We start from the raw sequence: 21,263 nt of genomic DNA, 5'->3' as shown, positions 1-21,263 counted from the left end.
ATAGTGTTTAATTCTTTCAGCATATAGAATATAATGCAGATGCGTAAGTTACACAGAGTAATCAGCTTTTTTATAGCATTTGTTTTTTTTAAGGACTTATGGAAGCTGTGTACTTTTGCGCCATAAGGTACCCAGTTGAATACAAAGAATGGGCAAGAGATGGGTCAATGTGAACCGCTCAATAGCGTGGAGAAGCTGTATCAAAAAGTACATTCTGTATTTTCCCCTTGCTCTAGGTTTTTAAAGCACTAATTTCTAAAGCCACATTCTCTAAGAGACCTAGGTAATCATCTCAGCCATGAGGAAAGTGCACCTTGGCAGCTGTAACCTCTCAAGGGCACACAGAAGGCAAGTGATACACTCCTCTCTAAGAGGGGGTGGCAGCAGCAGCATTGCAGGGTTGGGGCCCTCCCAGGCCCTGGGCGAAGCTGCTACCAGAGTGTGCAGTGAGGGCCCTGCTCCTGGGAAGTACACTGAAGCATTCTGGCTCCCTCTGCAGCTGCTGCTTTCTTTGCTACATACTATGCAATTAATTTAGCAAAAGTGTTTTTTTCAGGACCTTCTAAGGCTTGTCATGTTATAGACTTCACTTAGCAGGCAAAACTTATACAAGTAAACAGGATTTGCTGTAAGACACCTAGAAAAATCAAGAAAGATTTTTATTATGTGGTGCTAGATACAAGCATTAAATGAAATAGTGTAGGCCAACAGACAGACTCATTAAAAGGCAAGACATGGGCTTTAACAAGACATTTAAATCTTATAAAGGTCTGAACAGCTGATGCTCCATATCCTGTAACTCCTATGATACAGGTACCCAGTATTAGTTCATATAAAACTCTAAGCCATCTTGCTTTGGTAAAGTAAGAATTTTACACTAAAAACATAACCTCTTTATCATTTATTCTTTAAGTGAGCTGTGTGAACTATAATGCTAAAGCTTAAAATCTACTCTAGGGCTGTTATTGGTCTGATGGTTATTCTCAGAAATGAAAAACCCTCAGCTGAGAAGCAGTAAGCAATATAGCTTGCACTGGTGAGAGCTTCTAACAGTATTCCCCTCAGGAGTTATTTTAGAAAGTTTCCTTTTAAAATGTCAGTGAGATGCAGCATAAAAGGTTGTGATACTACAAAACATGCACATTAACCTGATTAATGTGTATACAGTAAGAGTATGCATTAAAAAAATGGTAAAAATATGTAAAAACTTACTACAATGACACTATTCTTTCCTTCCAGGTGGGAAGGGGACAGCTTAAGACAGTTGGTTACAGAAAGAATAAAACTGTGCTTACTGCTTCTTAGCCACAAGACACTTGACCAAAATGATCGTAAGAACCAAGTGTACAAAAGTGGCCAACCTTGTAAAGGGAAAAGGACAGGAAGAAGTATAAGAAAATCCCTGCCAAACCCCTAAAGTTTCTATTTAAAACAGAATTGGCAACAGTGCCCCATTCCTTCAACTGCTACGGTAATAACAGAAATTAGTTTTGATCAACAGCCAGTGCCAGTTCAACCATTGTAACAGTAACAGGAGAGAGACTTTTAGATCTACTTGTGCTATGTCCAGCTGATAAATAAATAAGCGCTCAGCTTTCACTTTTGTCAGCGTGCAAAGAAACCTGATTAGACTGTGGCAAGGTAACAGACTCAAAATCTCATCTTTTCCTAGCATTCCAGAACTGGTCTGGGGTTTTGGAACCAATGCTCTCCCCTGCCCAACTCTGGCAGAAACACAAGACGTCAGTTAATAATATGCCATTTGGATTGGTGGAGGAGACAACGACATCCAACATTTACCTCCCAGGTAATTACTTCCAGTTCTGAATAGCAGAAGCCAAAATAAATTGAGTGAGGATTAAGACAGGTAAGTTTCTTTGGAGCTCTTTGCTGTTCTGGTAAATGCACAGTTAAGCTGCTTAAAAAATACTTTACACTCTTACCAGGAAGAGAATATACCTTGGGAATAATTGTTATCAGCTTCGTAACAAATCCAGTCCTAAATAAAACAAGATACACGGAGAGAGATGTAACATGGAAGTCTTTGGACCCAACAGCCTTTTTAACACTAAACCTAGGCTTTACAAGTACAAAGCAAACAATTCTTTTTAATTCAGAGATGACCTAATGCGTATAATTTTCAGAGAAAGATCCATTTTAACCAAAAATGTCAGGGCAAAGGGGATAGTTTTAAACACAATTCCAATTCCATGAAAGATGGTATACCTATGCGTAGCGTTCTTGCTTTGCTCTTGTGCTTTAATTGCTCTCTGAATTACAGCATCAGTTCAGTTTTCTGGTTTAGTTTTTAAAAGGCATTTGACAAGTGACCCTTAAATAGGAAAGAGTAACATATAGAAAATAAAGCATGTATGACCTTGGAATTTCAATACTGGGTTCTAATCTGATCAGCTATTTCGTGTTAATTTGCAGTTCCAATGAGAGATCGCATTTCTAGTTACACAAGTAAAAACATCACTATTGATTTCCATCAGTGCAAGTGAAATTGCCCCCTCAATTGATTGAATTCAGCTGCCTCCAGAAACACTAGGTTGGTTCTGCAGCTCCTCATCTGGCAGAACAAAAGCCACAGGTCTCTTACCTGATCAGTCATCCTGGCACTGTGAAAGTGATACGCAACACCCATGGTTCAGTCCTCCCTCTTGGACCCTCTACAAGTCTCTTCCTTTTCTGTCTCCAGCTGAGGAATGAGGGCAGGATTCCTAATCTCTTTCCCCATGCCTCTTCCCCACAATACCAAGAGGGCAGGAAAGAACGTCTGAATTGTGGGTTTTAACATAGAAAAAAAAATTAGTACCAAGGCTGAAATTGCCCTTGAGTTTCACTGGAAGCAGTGCACTTGGTTTTTTTTCCTCTCATCACAAGTCTCCTGGGGTAATGTGGACACCATTACATACAGTGCACTCATGTGAAGTTCAAAGGTAGGGCTCCAGCAAGACAGACTGGAGGTTCCCAACTTTAAAGTCTAATTTTAAAATTTAAGTTCTTAATTGTACTTTATGAATGCCTAAGAAAAAGAAATTAGTATTTTAAATGTCATATGTTCAGGATACTTCAGAAAAACCCATTTGGGTTCCGTTTGTATCGCCACAGCTGATTGCTCTGTTTGTGATAAAAGGTTAGGAGAACTCCTACTGTGATAATTCTCCACAGGCCCACGCCCCTGCCCTAGGACTGCAACACACACAGAAGATGCACAGTTCTGTTCACGTATACATTCCGCCTTCATGATGCCAGTGCTATACAAAACATCAGGACCAAGAGAAAAATTCGGGTCAGTCAACAGCCATTTGAGAGCGCGCCCTTTTTTCTAAACTTTTGAAGTTTGATAAAAGAGCTTCAGAAGTTATTTAAGAACTGTGATAAAATAGGATATGTGACCATCAGTAAAAATCACTCTTCCAACTTGACATATTAGTAAACATGCATATGGGTCCTAACCATATGCTGAGAATCAGTCATGCCAACAGCTCGTTAGAACATGGCAAACTAAGTAGGAAAAAATTAAACAACCACCCCTCACTGACAGTGCCAGTGGTTTTATAATTCAGGACATAAATATAAACTATTGTGCTCAAACAAACATGACAAAGCCTACCTCAGTTAAATTTTATATGATAAAAAAATAAAAGTAAACTGCTTGTAGTGCAACATTCTATCAGCATACGTAAGTATACCATGCTTTGTAAATTTACTGTTACATTATTTACAGTATATAGCAATGCTTTAAACTAGAAGTGAAAGAACAAAAAATAGGAAAATGTTTACATACAGGTATGAGTCTTAACATTGTCCACTGAATTATCAAGTTCGCTTTGCAGACTTGTGTGTCACGTGAACATTCCTGCCCCACACCACACGGTACACCTTTCTGTCAGCAGTGCTCTGCTCTGGTTGTAGACAGTGGAAAGATGTTTTTAAAAACTGCATAGCCTTTAAGCTTTTCTGTTTCTTCAAACACCATTTGCAAGGACAGCTGTAAAATACACAAGAACTTCCATCAATTATCTACAGCTCATCAATCTGAAAACTCAACTCCTGAAATAAGGTCAGTAACTACTTACTCCTGCAGAGCTGTACCAAAGCCGGACTAAATTAATGCCCTTTTCCAGCAGTCTCTTAAGGTGAAGGATGGAAAATAATGGACAAAGGCAGTTCAAGGATTCCTATCCATTATTTAGAGTTCTGAGCTCTAATTGGGAGCTAAGCTCCCGGAATACAGAACACAATATGAGAACGTAGAATTATCTGCTGCTTTATTTAACATTCTGCAAAGCTTCTGCCGGTGTGCACTGCTCAAACTGATGAAAAATGAATATAGTAAAAATGATGCAGTAACTACGCCTGCAGTACTTGTTTAATTTGATATTGCTGTCCTTGTGTTAGAGGAATAAGGATTAATGATATCAGAATAATTAACTACTCAGCAATTCCTTAATTACCCTCATTGCGTGAGGGAGAAAGGACTGTCATAACAAGCCACTTACATACTGCAAGGCATGAAGTCAAATCCACGAATACTGAAAGGTGTCTTGAGGACAACTGTTTATAAGAAAGACTAACCACAAAGCTGTTCTTGGGAGTAGCTTATGTGGCCTTTAGGTCTCTTCCCCTACTACTGCTAAAGGGAAAAGAATCTGTTCCTCACTTCCTGTGGAGAATGTCTTTGGAAGACTCCTAGAAGACCGCACACCTGTTGCATGGGCTGCCACAGCGCTAGAAGAGCTACTTTAGGTGACAACTCTGCTTAAGCAGCAAATACTACTGTTCTCTTGTTGACACTTCTGCTTACAGCAGGCAGGAATCAGAACCACTTTGGGCTGCTTTCAGGTGGCAGGGAGGGGCGCGAAGTGGAAGTTTGAAATCCAGTATTATCTTTAATTTTCAAGTCTTAGTCTTTAAATTTCATATTTTCAGAAAAGACTATGTAATAGCTTTGGACAAGGTACTGCACCATACATCTTGTGAATTCTTACTTCTAGTAATATTTCTCCACAATACAACAGAAATGATTCACCTTTTCTGCAGTACATTAGGTAACTATTAGGGCAATAATGCATTTCACGAACACAGAATTTTTCAATTTTTTCCACAGCATTACCCAGTAAGCAAAGACTATAAATACTTCAGTAAGAGTACTAGTCTGATTTTTCTTTTACCATCTGCCCACTAAAGCAAAAGTATATTAAAAAAAAACCATTCTACTGTGCATTATTTCACTTTATTCTATGTCACTTTACAGGCTAACTGCAAAAGCCAAGCACTTGATACAGCACATCTATGAAACATGGCAATTTACCCAACACCCTGAGATTTTTGTAACCTTACCTTCTGTATCTAAAGTCAGTATTTGGGATTTTGTGTTTCGTTTCTTTAACACCCACATTCTTGAGCACTTTGTGCTTGTGCTCTATGTGGTGATCGCAGCTGTCTCAGGGCAGCGTCTCCATACTGAATACCTGAGCCCATTCTTTCTGGATCCAATTCTCCTGATGAGAAACAAAATGGTCACAAGAAGATGGATAGCTTGCAAATTATACATTCCAATTTAACTGGTAACATTAGATAAAAATGCATGATATTCTGCTCTAGTTATGGAGAGGTCTATTCAATTCTATTTACTTTTAGGCAATTGCAAACCTGTAACATTTTCTGTAATTTCAACCATGTGCCCTTAATCATAATGACAAAGCAATTTGTCTCTGAGGCTGGTACAAGAAATGTATTTGCATTAACTACTTCTAACAAAGGAAATGTCAAAAATGTTTTCTGCAAGCACTGTTAAACACCTGCTTTCAGAGACTAGTATGCAAAGAAAGAAGTGCTGTAGACACCAAGCCAAACAAAAATGGATCAATCTGACAGTAGGACTCCATAATGCACTGCCCCCAGAGGAAGTGATATCAACATTCCCTGCTTCTGGTATCTGTTTCTGCCTGCTCTATACCCCGTGCCTTCAGAAATGTCCTTACAGCTGTATGGTGGACTAGCCAAGATTAGAAACATTAAGTTTATTTACAAAAAAAAAAAAAAAAAAGGAAGAATCCTTCTGAATAATTCAGACCACTTATTCAGGTTCATTGCACACACGTGTGCTCTCTGTAAGTCAGCAAATGACAGCATGTGGAGGGGACCCGTTGATAGCTCAAGGGTAGGGCTGCCATTCAGAAGAGAGCTTGGCTGAGCTAGAGCAACAGGCCAGCAGGAACCTCGTGCAATTCAGCAACTATACATGCAGAGCTCTGCCCCTGTGACGGAACAAGCCGAAGCACTGGCACAGGCTGGGGACTGACTAGGTATATAGCAGCAGCTGGTTAGCACTGGGACATGGCACCCAGAGGGGCTGTGGGACCTCTGTTCCTGGAGCATCAAAAAGTGTGCCTCAACAAGCCCTGGGCAACTTGCTCTCACTTTGAGCCTGAAGGTGATTTAAACAGGAGGTTGGACTAGAGACCTCCATAGTTTCTTTCCAGTCTCAATTTTTCCATGATTCAATGCTTGTGTGCTGGCACAAAGGAAACATGAGCTTCTCTCAGAAAACAGAACTTCTGTTATGGTAAAGCCTCTTTAAATCAGTCATGGAACCGCAGTATCGTAAGAAACTAGCTATACTTTGCTTTTTAGTTTGGGTTTGTTTGTTTAAAATGAAAGCCGCTGTTTGGCATTGATTTGATGCAGTAATCAGTAAATTCCTATGAAAATACTATATTCTTTCCTCTAAAAATTTGTGTTTGGCATTCAAAATATGTAATTAGAGTCTGAGACAGACTTTTCAATATGGGCAATACTTAAAACTTTGAATATATCAAACAACTAGAAGATAAGAGAGGAAAACTGGAATGCAAATTAGCTGTAATGACACTCTAACCACTTAGAAGCCTGTCTCTGATAGAAATCTGCCCACTTGTGCTGAGAAGCTTCTGGTATATTTCTAGATCTGCAAAAGCAAAAATGGTTTCAACTGAGAGGCAGAGAGGTCACTTCAGAGAAACACAGTTGCTAGGAAACATCCCTGAAATTTTCAGTATTATTGTTCAAATTTCTCTTGACTGTAAGCTACATATGAGAAGCAGAAGTTATGTCTGCCCTGATAGTAGGTGTTTATTCTGCATTGCTAAAAACTGCCTAATCTCAGGCTTTGTGTCTGCAGGGACACAGCAACCATCAGAATGCACAGCCTACACTCAGAGCTGGCTGGTAAGGTAATCTCTGTGTAAAAATCACCCGTAACTCACACCACCCCCGTTTTTAGATATACAGATCTGGCTTAGACGTCCATTCTTATTAAAACATATGGGAAGCAGTTATAAACCAAATGGGTTATTTTAGCACAGTGAAGTTTTGGTTCTCTGAGTTAATTCTATTAGAGAACTTTGAATGGTGGTATTTCCACAGGTACTTTCAGTTTTCAGAAAAAAAACCCCAAATCATTAAAATAATATAAATCTCAATTTACCCGATTCGATTTTGTTGAGTATTTTTCTTGCACACTGTACAAAGGCCTCTTCAACATTTTCCCCCGTTAGTGCACTTGTTTCCAAGAACATCAGCTCTGCATTTGACAACAGAAAAACAATCTCAAAACAAGTCTGGGTTATCTGATATGGTAATTCAAAGCATGAAAGCTAGCAACAATAAACATCTTTTTAAGGAGAACTATTGGCAAATATTATGGTCTGGAAAAATAGCTTTTGATGGCAAAACCACAGAAGACTTCCTCTGAAATTTATACATTAACCCTAGAAAGTTGGAATCCAAAGAAAAAAACCTGGGCTGTGCATGCAAAGTAGCTCATGAAACCCAAGAACTTCATATAGCTTCCCATTAATAGAAAGTTATATGCAAAAGGACAACCAGCAGCCACAGTTGGTAGAAAAGGCTATTTATAATTGATTTATACAAGCAAAGAGGTTTTACTGATGGCAGGACTGCAGCACGGAAGCTCAGACTGAGACTGGCTTGAGCTGCCAAAGAAACGTGTCCTCAGACTGGAAATTCTGAACGCTACAGTCGAGGTAATAGTCCTATGGATCCATGCCATGCACAGAACTCAGTTTCCCATGAGTAAAACTCATTGCTTCCAACTGCAGCACACCCCATCCAACCTTGTCTACGATCTATAGGATCTATAAGATGCTGAAAACTAGGAAATTGTGCTCTTTGTTTTCTCCTCAGTCCTTTGGAGGCAAGGCAATACCTGAAGCTGCATTACATTCCCTAGGGAATATCTCTCCACATAGAAGGTATTCTTTGTGGTATCCTTATGTAGCAGCTGCAACTGGAAGAATCACTGGTAATGAGACTTAAATAGTACGTGTAGTTCTCACTGCAGGCACTGCCCTCCCTCTATGCCTCGTGTACTGACAGAACTTGTTTCTGTAAATATTTGGCAAGGTACAGTGGGCAAAGCACTCCTAATTGCATGCACAAATATTTTAAGCATTAAGCACCTTTGAATGCTACATGAAGATTTTGTACCACTTACCATTTTCTTGTGCAAACCGGGATGCTTCTAAAAAAGTTACTTCACGATCTGCATCAAGATCCTTTTTGTTTCCACACAGTATTATAACAATATTTTGACTTGCTAACATTCTTGCATCCGCCAACCAATTAGTAAGTGCATTGTAGGTTTCCCGGCTATGTAGAAGATGACATCCTTTATTAGAACACACTCATTTCTAGTGAACAGATCACTGAACTAAAACTCAGAAGGCAAATCCGTGTTTGTGGCAAACCACGAACTGCTGCTAGTCAGGCAAGTCACCTACACATCTCCATATGCCAGCTATGAACTGAGAAGAGTATCAAGCTCCTTCATGAAACTATTTAAAGGCTTAGTTTTTAAAAACCAAAATTAAATCATCCACAATATATAAATCAATATACACAATTACGAAATACCCTGTTAATACGAAAAGCTAAAATTTTAAGCACTAATCTTAATTAAGCACTTCAGTCTTCTGTGCATGAGATTTTGGGATAACAGAATGGGTTATTAACATGGAATTCAACAGATACCTTAGTTTCAGGTGGGATTGTAAGAATTTACTACACTTGCGGAGAACTGCATGCCTGAACTTTCACATTTGTGTCAAGACTAATAATATCTCCAGCAGTTACCCTGCATGCACCATTAGTCATTGAAGGCTTTATCTCTGACCACCACTACAAGCAGTAAGACTGACAAATGAGTCCAAGCCGACCTTAAGCACAAAACACAGATTTCAAAGACAGCTCAGAGAACAGTCCACTCACAGGACAAAAAGCAACAGATCTAGTGAATCATCATTAAGCAACATGAAAATTATCTGACAGGTATCAGTCAACGGTGGCCAGGAAAAAATGTGACAATGTGTAATGGTAATTCTATTGGCTGCCTATAATATTAAAATATTAAAAGATGAAGAGATGAACAGAATTTTGGGCTACAGGTAAGGAATATGCAGGTAGAGCTAGCTTCTCCATAGGATGACCTGTTATACCAGCATACTAATAAGCAGTTTCCACAAATAGAGGTGTACCACCCTGGTTAGAAGTGGCTAAAGTCTGCTCTTAGTTTCTGCTGCAAGGCGTCCTGAGCCAGTGGTTGCATGTAGTCCACTGTGACTAGAAAAGCTACTGGTGGGCCAGTTCCCATGGATTTGTCTAACCCTTTGAGACTGTTTATGACATTCACGATATCTTATCTAAGCAAGTTCCAAAACTTAAATATGTGCTAAAACAGAAGCATTTTATGCTTATTTTCTTTTATTCCTGCCCATTCTCTGTTAGAGGATTAGGTGCTTCAGGATGAATCATTATGTGTTAATAGTATCTGCTAGTCTACAAACAGAAGAGTTGCTAGCTTTCTTACCTGGTTATATCATAGACTAGCAAAGCACCTGCAGCTCCTCTATAGTAACTCCTTGTAACAGACCTGAAACAGAATTACAAATGTACATTTCTGTAATATCGTCATTGTTTCAATCTGGGTTAATATAATGCAATCTATATTATGAAACAGAATTATAATTTACATTTTTAAAATACAATGTGTTTTTTAGACATTATGAGCTGTGCGGGAACAGACTATTTACAACTCAATTTTGATGAAGCACTTCCACTAAATATAGCTGTACAGGGATTCTCAAAGTCCATCATGACCTGTGAGCTGCTGAAGTCACCACATATTGCCATACTATACGGCTAGATACAACTGGGAGCTGAGGGTGGTATGAAAACAGCATAATTAACTTTCGTTTGAACTCTCAGCATTGAGGAGAGAATGAGCAAAGTACCCAACACCCACAGCAACAATATAATAACAAACACTTAATACAATGGTTGACAAGGGTACCTGAATCTCTCTTGTCCTGCTGTATCCCATATCTGCAATTTTACGTATTTACCACCAACATTTATGATCTTTGAACCAAATTCCACTCCTATAGTATGATTTGAGTCATCCTTGACTACAAAAAAAAAAAAAAGAAATAAAACCAGACTTATTTGGAGAATAGTTAGAGTGAATAATTAGTTTTTACATAATCCAACTTAGATATAATCACAACTCCTCAGTATTCAAATTACAAACTACTTCCTGAACCACCAAATCAGTGCCACCCATAAGGCTACCGCCACCATGCAGAAATAAACATTGTTACAATTTTTGAACAGTTTGTTAAATTCAAAATCATTACTAGAAAAGCCTGCCTTAATCAAATCATTCCCAGTTCACATTAATAAGCAGCAAGGTAACTTTTGTAGGCTTTTTTCCCCAACTATGTTTTTTAATACTTTGATGCAATTTAAAATTAAAACTCCTGGAAAAGCAGAACACAAACAGACACAGTCTTGACCGTCAATCAGCAAAAGCTGCTTCTTTAAAGTACGAAGTTAAGATACTCGCTCTAGGTACACTGTTCCTATCACAGATTCTCAGCAATATACAACTGCCCATACAAGAAGCAAGGTCACAGTTCAACCTCAGCCATGGGATCAGGCCATGTTCCTTAGTGATTACACATTATTATCCTAGAGCCATTCCTCAAGAGGTAAGGTGAATTACCACTTGGTTGAGAAAGATAGCAGTTCTAAAGTCATATTATTTTTGTTTACTCATGATGCTAAATGCACTACCTAAGAGGAAATTTTCTTTATATCATCTATTAATCTCTAAATAACATTTGCCATGGAGTTTCTACCGGTATTTATCATAGAATACAGTCCTTAATGAAGAACACGGAGTGCCTATTTATTCAGAAAGAGACTAAATGTTGGGAGATTTGAGTTCTGTCCAACAGGCTTTCAAAATCTACTCAAGCAGTTCAACTCTTCTTTCATCTGCTCAGTATTTTTTCTACAACATCCAAGTCTCTACTAGGTATATAGGGAAGCTTATAGCTGCAAGATATAATTCTTATGAAAAGTCTGTATTTTCATGGATATCCTGTTATGTTTATTTGAGAGTAAGAGAATACTGCTCAGTATCAGGCTTTTGATTAGAGGCAAACAGCGAGCAATAAAGACTCATAGCATGGTTCTGAAAATAATACTCAGTCAAAACCCTCATCTATACAAACAAGAGAATTACGGGAACTTCCATACAAAGAATAGATACCCATGTAGGCAGAGCCTTCATCTGTAGTACAAAGCAATGGAGAACTCTTTACTGTGCTCATATATACTTACATTTCTTTTCAATAAATTGGTGTAGTAAGCAGGATTTTCCAGTTCCAGCATTTCCTATGACCAAGAACTTAAACAGGAAATCTGAAGATTGAAAGGAAAAAAAAATTGCTGAATTTTACCATGCACTCACATTTTTGTCACAAGACCAAGTACACAAGCCAGCTATTCCCTAGTAGCTGTTTTTTTCAAGTAAAAGGGAATAAGTGACAAACTTAGCAAAATAACAATTAATCTGAAGAATATCCCAGTGTATCCAACCCTGATGTTACAAAGAGCTAAGATTGCTGTTTGTTTATGGAGACATAAGAATGACAAGAGGAGATGGAAATGAATGAATTTGAATTCAGTTAAAATAGACTGAATTACAGGTATACGGTTGGCTTGTATTCCAGCAACCTGTTTTAAGGCTATGTAAGCTATTAGCTATAGTCAGTACAAATGCCCTATATAATGATGTCATTTCTTAAAATCTATATGGTTTTGTACTTTTAAAAATTTTTGTATTTTTAAAATTTTATTCACATTACTTGGAACTCACACTTGATTTTAATACTTGTAAAGCTGGAACAACTACAATATTTTCCTAGAAAATTTACAGGCGAGTAGTAATTTTGATTCTGGGATGCCTGCTTTCACATTTCCTCCACGTAGTAAATTAATATACAGGTATTTCCGGCACTGTACCTATTTATGAGCTATTTACATCAGACTTCATTAGTAATACATGTATTCAAGATTTATGTTCCATTTGCATTGTTTTAACAGTTACATGTAATGCTTTAGTACTACCTCCTCCGCTGTGCTTCCAGTTTGGCTAAAGACTGAAGAAAGCTTCCTTGTCTTACCGCTCTCAAACGTACACACAGGTAAACAGTGATTAGAAAGTTTGCAATTGCTTCCTCTAATATACAGCCAGCAAGACAACCTTTAGTTTGTGCAAGATTCACTATTTATTTTTCTACCAGCAACAGCTTTTTTTTCCTTTTTTTTTTTTTACAGTCATCTTTACAACTTCATTGCACAGTTTCTCTTATAAATGTAGCAGGTCTCAAGAAGGCATCAGGTAAGCATGCAATGAAAAGGATTAAGTTTGCAATATCCACAAAAATAAAAACTTAAGATTAATTTCATGAACAGAGTTGTCAATTGGCTATTGGCCCAGGGCATGGCAGAATAAAAAAAAAAATTAGACTATGCTAAGCAAGTCAAAGCACTGATACATTACTCTTAGAACCTTGTTTAAGTCTTTAGTTTTACAAATTTGATTTAACATGCACACAAATCTACGTGCTCATTCCGTTTCATGCAGGAGTTGTTCTTTGTTATGGTACATCATAAACACCCCCTAGCAGTGGTAAAAGCAACAAGCGCGTTTCTCATACAGGAAGAAAATTCCTACTGTTGGAAAGTCAATAGCAAACCAGAGGGCTATGAATCTGGGAATATCTGCCATCCTTCGCCCTTACCTGTCTTTCAAATTTTATTCATATTTATTTTTACTAAGGATTTTTTGCTTTTTTACATTTTACCTTAGCATGATTCTTCTTGTTTCAAATGTTGCAACAAGCTTGGTATAGATTTGATATTCTACCCTTCTCAGAAAGAGATTGCTGTTTCTTGCTCACAAATATGACCATTTACATGCCAAAGACATTCTGTTCCAAACTCCTCTCATTCTTCACGCCCCCACCCAGCTGCTCATGCTTTCTGGATGAAAAATAGTTACAAGAAGGATTTTGCTTCAGAGGTTGCAAAAATTTTGTGTGTTACCTCCCATAAAGAAGGGCCCTTCAAGTCATCTCAAACTGCAAGACTCACTGAAGCTGAGAATGCTTCATTCTATCAAATCTTGACTGTTTGTAGATATCATAAATAGCCCCAAAGCATTAGGTTAAGAGAAAGCCAGCCAAGTTTCTCTTTTATGGGCCAAATATCACTAGTTAGCTGTCTTGTGTACATTTTTGTATATTTAAGCTGCTGTGGGTGTGTGTAATCTCACTGGTTTTATCACTTTCAGAGAGTTCCTCAAAATGTGAGATGTTCTGAGACATAGTCACAATCAAAATAATCTGTTTCTGGTCTCTGCAGTTTTCCAAAAATAAATCTGAAATCCAGTTAAAACTGGTTCTACGTATCTGGTGAGTGCTGTTTGTCAGACTTTCTTGTTAAAAACAACTAAAAAATTCAAGTCTACCTTCCTTTTTTCCATCGAAGACTCATACTATTGACAGTACTATAACAGCTACTGTCAAACTAAACCAGGAAAAGAATAAACCCAAATCTCTATTCCTACACTAATTTGCTCTGTGATTGTAAGCACTGGTTGTTACATGTGGTTCACAAAGCCATGCTCGTGCAACCCACAAAACCACATGGAACAGGACATTTAATACGCATCTCCGTTCTGTGCAGACAGGCTGTAGGTCAGTGAGAAACTGAACCAATGGTGTTGCTGCCAGGGACAGATCTGGAATAGCTTCAGAACAGCAGTGTGTTTTTCCTGAGGTGCTTTAAGTTGAAATGCTTTATATTTTGCTCTGAAAGCAAGAATGACATTTGGGGATTTATATTCATGGCTTTAATTTGATAACATATGCTAGCAGCACTTTATAATAGATTTCCAATTCCTATCAAGATTCTATTGTGCCAGACAGCCTTAAAAGGGAATCTTTCCTACAAATAAATCACTTAGATGCCGATTCAATACTTGCTTACTTAGCAGACAAAAAAGTCCATTTCCCTCTGGCAAAATAGCAAACAGGTTTTCTAAGGTGAAATTTGAAACTGCAGTTACAGTTCACTTGTTTACAGTATGAAAGTAAGAGAAATGTGCTTTGTTCTACCACAGAATGGAAATATTGCAATCTTGTAATAAAAAAATCAAAACCTTTCTGCACCGAAGGCAGCAATGTTTCCAAACACATGCGGACTGGTGGAGCGAATGGCACTTGGAAGTTACATTCACAAATGTTACTGTGCTTCTACCAGTTCAAACTCCAATTTTATGTAAATTGTTCTTTGACTTATGTTAACAGTTTATCCACAAGCACTGGATAACACATTTCAGGAAATATAGAATACTTTGCACAATCAACTGCAAGGAAGGACAAGAAAAGGGATTTGCCAGTACCAAAAGTCACAAATATCCATATTTAATGAGTTATTAGGTTCACAGCCTGGGTAGCGTATTGGTGAGTAAGGTCATACCAGGTAAGAGCAGGGAGAACATTTTTCGTTTTGTTATTCTGGAACTTCTTATAATGTCATTCTGTATGATAACAGGAACCACATCGATTCAACTTTTATAACTTTATTCCTTGATTTAGGACATGAAGTATCTTCTCTTTGAACTGTACAGATGCATCTAAAAATTTAGCACAGTTCAGAAACACAGAAGCTGAATGAGATTGGACAGATAGCTTCTTTTAGCCCATCTGTAACATTAGTGTGTACTCACACTCAGGAAGATATTTTTTGTATTCCTTCTTTGCAATTTCAGCAAACGCAACTCATGTTCTAGTGTTTGCACTACTGCTTAATTGCTTTAGTTTTTCTTTTTGGTGTCCTCCTCCCAGAGGAGTTAAGTCACTTCATTTCATAGCTTTTTTTTTCCCCTTCTGATCGACAAAGCAGCTCTGAGCTCCAACATTCCAGTTAGCTGCCAAGGCTGTCACCCTAGAGAAGTTTTTCTTTTGAATTCTGTTTTTCCTCCTTCACGGAAAAGCTAAAAAGCAACATCATTCAGACGTTACAAATGCTTACTACAATGCTGGCTACTGAAAAGGTCTAGAAAAGTTAAAGTACTTTGCCTGTAAATAAAATCAACATTATACAGAAAGGACTTAGGATGAAAACTGAACTCTGTGTCAAAAGGAAAAAGGGTTACAACACATGCACTAGAGAAAGGATAAAGAGATGAAGATAGCATAGCACGGCTGTTTAAGGAAATAAGGCAGTATAAAGAATCAGCTTACTCCTTCTGTGAGCTACAGATACCACTTGATCCCGAACTGGGTAGTGGGTACAGGGAACAAAACTTATTTTCTAGCATAGGTGAAAAGGAGTAAAACTATGGCTCCACCCCAAAGATGCAGCAGCAGCTACACTACATGTTGGGGAGGGAGGGGATGGGGGAAGCTGAGGGTAAAGGAGAAGGGAGACAATTGTGGGCTTGACTTAAGTACCAGCAAAAACAGATGGTTGATGTGGAAACCACACCCAGACACCCAACCTCCTCCTTTGACTGAAGTTTACTCCAGCAGAACAAATAACTGAACAGCTTCTCAGCTACTGCAGCTTAGTCTTTAAGACGTAATGAGAATCAAATTGTTTCTTATATGCTTGCTAATACAGAAGAAAAAAAAAAAAAGACTAAATTACAGCCTCAATCTCAGTTCAGACTTCTTCCAACTCCTTGATAAAAGAGCAGAACTTATATTCATGAATGCTGACCCTTTGGAAACTCTCATTCCCGCCATGAAAAAGCCTCTTCTAATAGCTAGACATCTTCCATTTTGCAGCAGTCTGCATAAGGAAAGAGTGCTCTGAAGCATTCCTACTGGCATGTGCTACCTCTACATGAGGGAAAAAGATAAGCTTATTCCTTTTTCTAGCAATAGAAGTTAACAAGAAAAGCAGGTAGAACACATAAACCCGGCTCTATTCCAATCTGCATAACAAACACTTGAAAGAGGGAAGATCTGCTTCCTTACAAGCAAAAGAGCTATGCCCTCTAAGAAATAAAATCAGATTTGAAATAAACTGAAGGCCAAGGTGATAAATGCAGAGACCACCAGATAAGGGGGTGGGGGGGATAGGAAGGAAAGAATGAATTTTCCAGTCCAAAAAGGAGTATTTTTACATTGACAGAAAGGCTTCACTTTATCTGACAATGATAGAAATCGATAAACTCGTGACAAGACTGGCAGTAGTAGATACTGGTAGAGAAACACACGGAAGTAGGGACTGAAGAGATTTTACTGGAATCTTACATGCCACATCTACTCACAGGTAGTAAAACCTTTCTTCAATCCTTCTACCATTAAAATCCAAAGGTTGCTTTGCATTTACCTGTTATAAGGGTAAGCAATTCTTAAGTCAGTCTACATTCACCGTAACACAAAACCCTGTACATTTAGCACTGGGAAGCAGGAGAAAGCATGCATGTGCTGTTACATCGTAACTATCTACAGAGGGGTCATTGGACCTCAGAAAACTCCAGTTAAAATAATTTCCCTATGAATAAGAAATTTGTTTCCCATGTTACAAGATAAACTTTTTAAAGAATGACCCTCCTCTTCCAAAAACAGCAGTAAAATATTCTTTCTAAACTTAGTCTCAAAATTCATGGAGTTTTCTTCTGTTCAAGACTGTTTTGGCACTTTGTAAGGGAAATAAATAGATCATGTAGGAAAGGGATAAACAGATTAGAAAGCTAAGAACAGAAGATGTACAACTGATGAAATAGATCTACAGGACAGAAGATATGGTTTGCGAACAAAGAATTTGTGCCAAGACTATGAGAGGCTGCAGACCTTGGTTTGAAAAAAGCCAAGAGATAAGAATCACAGCAAGGGACATAAAGAGTTGATGAGTCTGGATGAACAGAAAAGGTTCAAAGCATACAGAACTTGAGACAGAGAAAAGAACTCAGGGAGAAAGAGACATGTAAATTACCTGAGGTGGATAATGAAGTATTATAGGCAGAAAAGACAGATCAGAGGAAAGACTCTCTATTTCTCATAGGTTGAGTAAAAATACCCTCCCCCCTTCAAAGTGAAGAGAAGTTGAAACCCCACAGCAAAATTAAAGTAATGTAGAAGTCAGACAGCAAAATGACATTAAAAACAGAACAAGCAAAAAACCCAACCGCTTTCTAACAGAGCACACCCAAATTAGAGCGAGTTGTAGTCCAGGTGATAAGAAGAAAAATCCAACTCATGAATAAGCACCTACAAGGGCAGTAGCTACAGGGATTCCAGCACTGAGGCGATACAGGGGCCGCTGATCTCAGTCATGAGGGGGAAACTGCCCTAACACTTCTGTCATCCTTGATGATCACTGTAACAGCTGGTCAGAAACAAACCACTCTTTGTTAGGACAGTGAGCACATTAAATGCCAGAGAGTTCATCAAGCACAGAAGATCCATGATTTTATCACATCATACTGTTTACTTTGAATTGTCAATATGGGGTCAGGACACAGCAAAATTAGGTATTGGTTACTGTTATGGTCAGAGCCGGTATAGCCGTTGTTAAATTTTAAGTTATAATTTAGTTTTTATTCTTTTATCTACTCTAAACCTCTCAAGTATTCTAGCTCAGAATTTTTGTAGCTTGTGTATGAATAGAACAAACCTTGAAACTCAAAAGAGAAATCTACCAAACTAGAATTAAACAAATAAACAGAACAGACCACAACAACTGCAAACCTTTAATTTTAAGGGCTCATTTTCTATGACATCAAGACAATCGCAAAGTATCAACAGCTACAGTAGGCTTACAATTGCTATTTTGCATCACTGGAACAATGCAAAAATGTTGAAATGTACTTGTTTAAGATTCAATCATCTATTTAGCTTGCTTACATTACAGCATTACACGAGGAGCACTGCTGAAATTCTGTCATCTCTGGTTGTCTACCCACTCATTTGCTTAGAGGCCACCAATCCCACCATAAGCACAGCCAAAGTGATCCCAGTTCTTGATCACAAGAGTTCAGAGCATCAGGAATCATTTCAAACTCACATCTAAATCAACTGCTCTCTGGTTTCTATGTAAGTTTTACATATTCCAAGAAAGTATGGAAAAAACTAAGCAGGGTCTTGATATCCTAACATTTGCACTTCAAGGGCTGCCCCACACTCTTGCCTCATTTTGCTCCTTAGTTCTATGCATTTGCTGTACACCAAAGCACTGACAGGTGGGACAAAACATCTTAAGTGCTGGTGACCAGGGTACTGAAAATAAACTGAGTTACATAGCAGAAACAATCAGGTAAGTTAGCCTGCTAGTAAGAACTTCTGAGGGCGATCACAGTTAGCAGAGTTGGATTCAACTTTGCTGTAAATATCCAAACTATTCCTTATTTTCAAAAATCTGCTCTAAAAGCAAGAGGATGCAAGTCCAGCTCTGAAGCGTGAACAGCTACTGAAGATGTTGCAACAGACAAAGCCAGAAAATGACAAGTGAAAGGGTTTATCGCAGTATTCAGTTCTGGTCTTACTCTCCAGTAGCCCATCATATGTACTTTGAAAATGTTTACGTATATGATAGCACTTCTACACTGCAAAATATTACAAAACTCTACGTTACAGAAAGGAGAGGAAAAGAAAATTGATTTAAATAAAAATAATTCCTTCAAGCAAAGTTAGAAAGAAATGAATACTAACCAGCCACTTCCCATCTCCTCCACCTAGCCAGCAATACTAGCTCTGCAAACCTTTTCGACTCCTCACTTCTCTCTGATGCTTCCCGGTAAGGCACTGACACACCCTGCCAGTGCCAGCACTCATACTTACTCCTTCGGATGGTTTTTCTACTGGCAGTAGTTGGACATCCATGCCAACTCAGGGACGTATGAACATATTCACTGAGCTTTTCCCCTCGCTCACTCTCACAATCAGTTCTTTTTATCGCTTGCACATCTGAGAGGAGAGGACTGAAATCCTAACCTGAGCCGCGAAAGAACACAATCTCCAATTAAAGAGGCGGCCAGCTTCTCCCCGGGGACACGCACTGCAACTTTCCTTCCGAATTCACTGAACTATAACAAGTAGTGCCCGAACTCCGTCCCTTAGATTTCACTTACGAGTCAACACCTCCACACCATGAGAGATAACTGTGAGCCCTCATCGCCGTGTCAGCCCGGGGCAGGGGGTTGCAGTGCACGCAGCTCACAGGAACAGGCGAAAAAGGACAAGCACAGGGGTCGCGGGGAGAAACCCGCCTGCGGCCGGGGCCCGCCACGCCACGGCCCCCGCCACACGGGCTCGGCCCCCGCTCCTCAGGAGGTGACCACCCGCGCCCGCTCCCCGCGAGGGGAGGAGGAAGAGGACGGCCCTCCCGCCCCGCCCCCGGCTCCTACCGTAGGTCTCGGACATGGCAGTCTGCGACATTTCGGGAGCGGCGAGCCCCACACACACACACACCCTTCTCCTCCCCTGCCCGGAGACGGCGCTGACCGGCAGAGGCGCCCGGCCCGGCAGCGAAGCGGACAAGCTCCGGCCGCCCCGGCCCGCCTCAGCCCCGCCACCAAGGGCCGCGGCTGCGCACGCGCGCCCGGGCCGCCTCACCCTCGCGGCCGCGGCGGCAGGAGCGGAGGGGTGTGGGGAGCCCGTGAGACCCGCCTCCCCGCGCATGCGCAGCGGGCTGGCGGCCGGCGGCCACGCCTCCGCCCGGGGGCCGTTACCAAAACACGGCGCACGTGCGGAGCCGTTGGGGCGGGGCTGGGCTGTGAGGGGAGGTCGGCGGTTTGTCCCCGTCTCTGTCCCCGTCTCTGTCCCCGTCTCTGTCCCCGTCTCTGTCCCCGTCGTCTCCTTCACAAACCGCTCCCGAGCTGAACCGTGTTTGTGGGGTTAAAATGAGTCCCCCCTCACCGCCGCTCTTCCTGGGCGATGCCGGAGCTGGGGAGGCCGCTGCGGGGAGCGGGGCGCCCCTTCGCGGCCGCTGGTCAGGCCCCCCTCGGGAGGAGCAGTCCCTCGGTTCTGGTGCTAATGAGCACGCAAACGTAAAAAAAGTTTTACAGCGCAGAACCTCCGTGTGACAGTTCCTCCCGAAAACTATCTTACCGTCCAGCTAAAAGCTGGACAGTCCTAAAATGCCTACCTCAGATGCTCTGAAATTCCCTCCCCCAATCACCAGCATTTCAGCCAAAGGCGGAGCCTTTTGCAGCAAATCTTTTTGAAGGACATGGTATATATAACCTAACAGACTGGGATTTGGGTTGTGGGTTGGTTTTTTGGTTTTTTTTTGCGGAGCTCCTGACTGTCATTGCTGTTCTTACCTCCAAGATAAACCCCAAGGAAAGTCAATCGCTGAATAAACTTCCTGAGTGCAATAGCACTTCATTTATAGTATTGTTTCTTTGATGTGTTATTCACTCTGCTGTGATCCCCTTGAGTCTAGCAGCAAGGGGCACTAAGACTCCACCACAACAGCCTGTCCATCTTTGCCCATCCCCCAGACAATACTCCCTGTGTCCCGTCCACATTCATCTTTCTTCCAGTCCTTTTAAAAATTCCTCTTCTGTTGTTTCTGGGATTTAATCTTGTTGCTCACAACTTCTTATTCTTTCCACTTTTTCATCATCTCCCAAGCTGCAGGAAAAGCAGCCTCTGCATGTCCCAGCCATTTCCTTACCCAGTATATTGCTGGTCAAAGGTCAGCTTTTAAGTTCCTATCTCTATTCAGTGAAACAATACATGTTGAGCCGGCACCAAGAACCCCTCAGAAGATCTGCTGGTTATTTTTGATGTTGTGGATCCGTATAGACTTGCTACAGTTTTCAAAGAACCAACTACTTAATGAGTTCATGCTATTAACAGTAATTAGAGGTTATATACACAGGT

At 40.1% G+C, this 21,263-nt stretch overlaps 1 protein-coding gene across 1 annotated transcript; it reads right to left on the bottom strand.

The window, feature by feature from the left end:
* Positions 1–640: 640 nt before the first annotated feature.
* RAB4A (RAB4A, member RAS oncogene family) lies at positions 641–20,026 on the bottom strand. Its single transcript, XM_075089509.1, has 8 exons — positions 19,781–20,026; positions 11,695–11,775; positions 10,361–10,475; positions 9,878–9,940; positions 8,507–8,661; positions 7,478–7,573; positions 5,350–5,510; positions 641–3,997 (listed from the first exon to the last, which is right to left on the bottom strand). Exons 1-7 carry the CDS (start codon positions 19,809–19,811, stop codon positions 5,395–5,397), a joined length of 657 nt encoding a protein of 218 aa, XP_074945610.1. The 5' UTR covers positions 19,812–20,026; the 3' UTR covers positions 641–3,997; positions 5,350–5,394.
* Between the last annotated feature and the right edge of the window lie 1,237 nt (positions 20,027–21,263).

This window comes from Phalacrocorax aristotelis, chromosome 3 (assembly GCF_949628215.1).
Source record: "Phalacrocorax aristotelis chromosome 3, bGulAri2.1, whole genome shotgun sequence".
Classification (NCBI taxonomy): Eukaryota; Metazoa; Chordata; class Aves; order Suliformes; family Phalacrocoracidae; genus Phalacrocorax; species Phalacrocorax aristotelis.
The sequence above is the reverse complement of the archived record's forward strand: the minus strand, read 5'-3'. Positions and strand labels throughout refer to the sequence as shown.

Coding starts and splice junctions, on each gene's coding strand:
- RAB4A (XM_075089509.1), bottom strand. CDS start 19,811: ATGTCGCAGACTGCCATGTCCGAGACCTACG. Junction 10,476..11,694: donor CCAATTTATTGAAAAGAAAT/GTAAGTATATAT, acceptor TTTTTTTTGTAG/TCAAGGATGACTCAAATCAT. Junction 9,941..10,360: donor GCAGGACAAGAGAGATTCAG/GTACCCTTGTCA, acceptor ATTCTGTTTCAG/GTCTGTTACAAGGAGTTACT.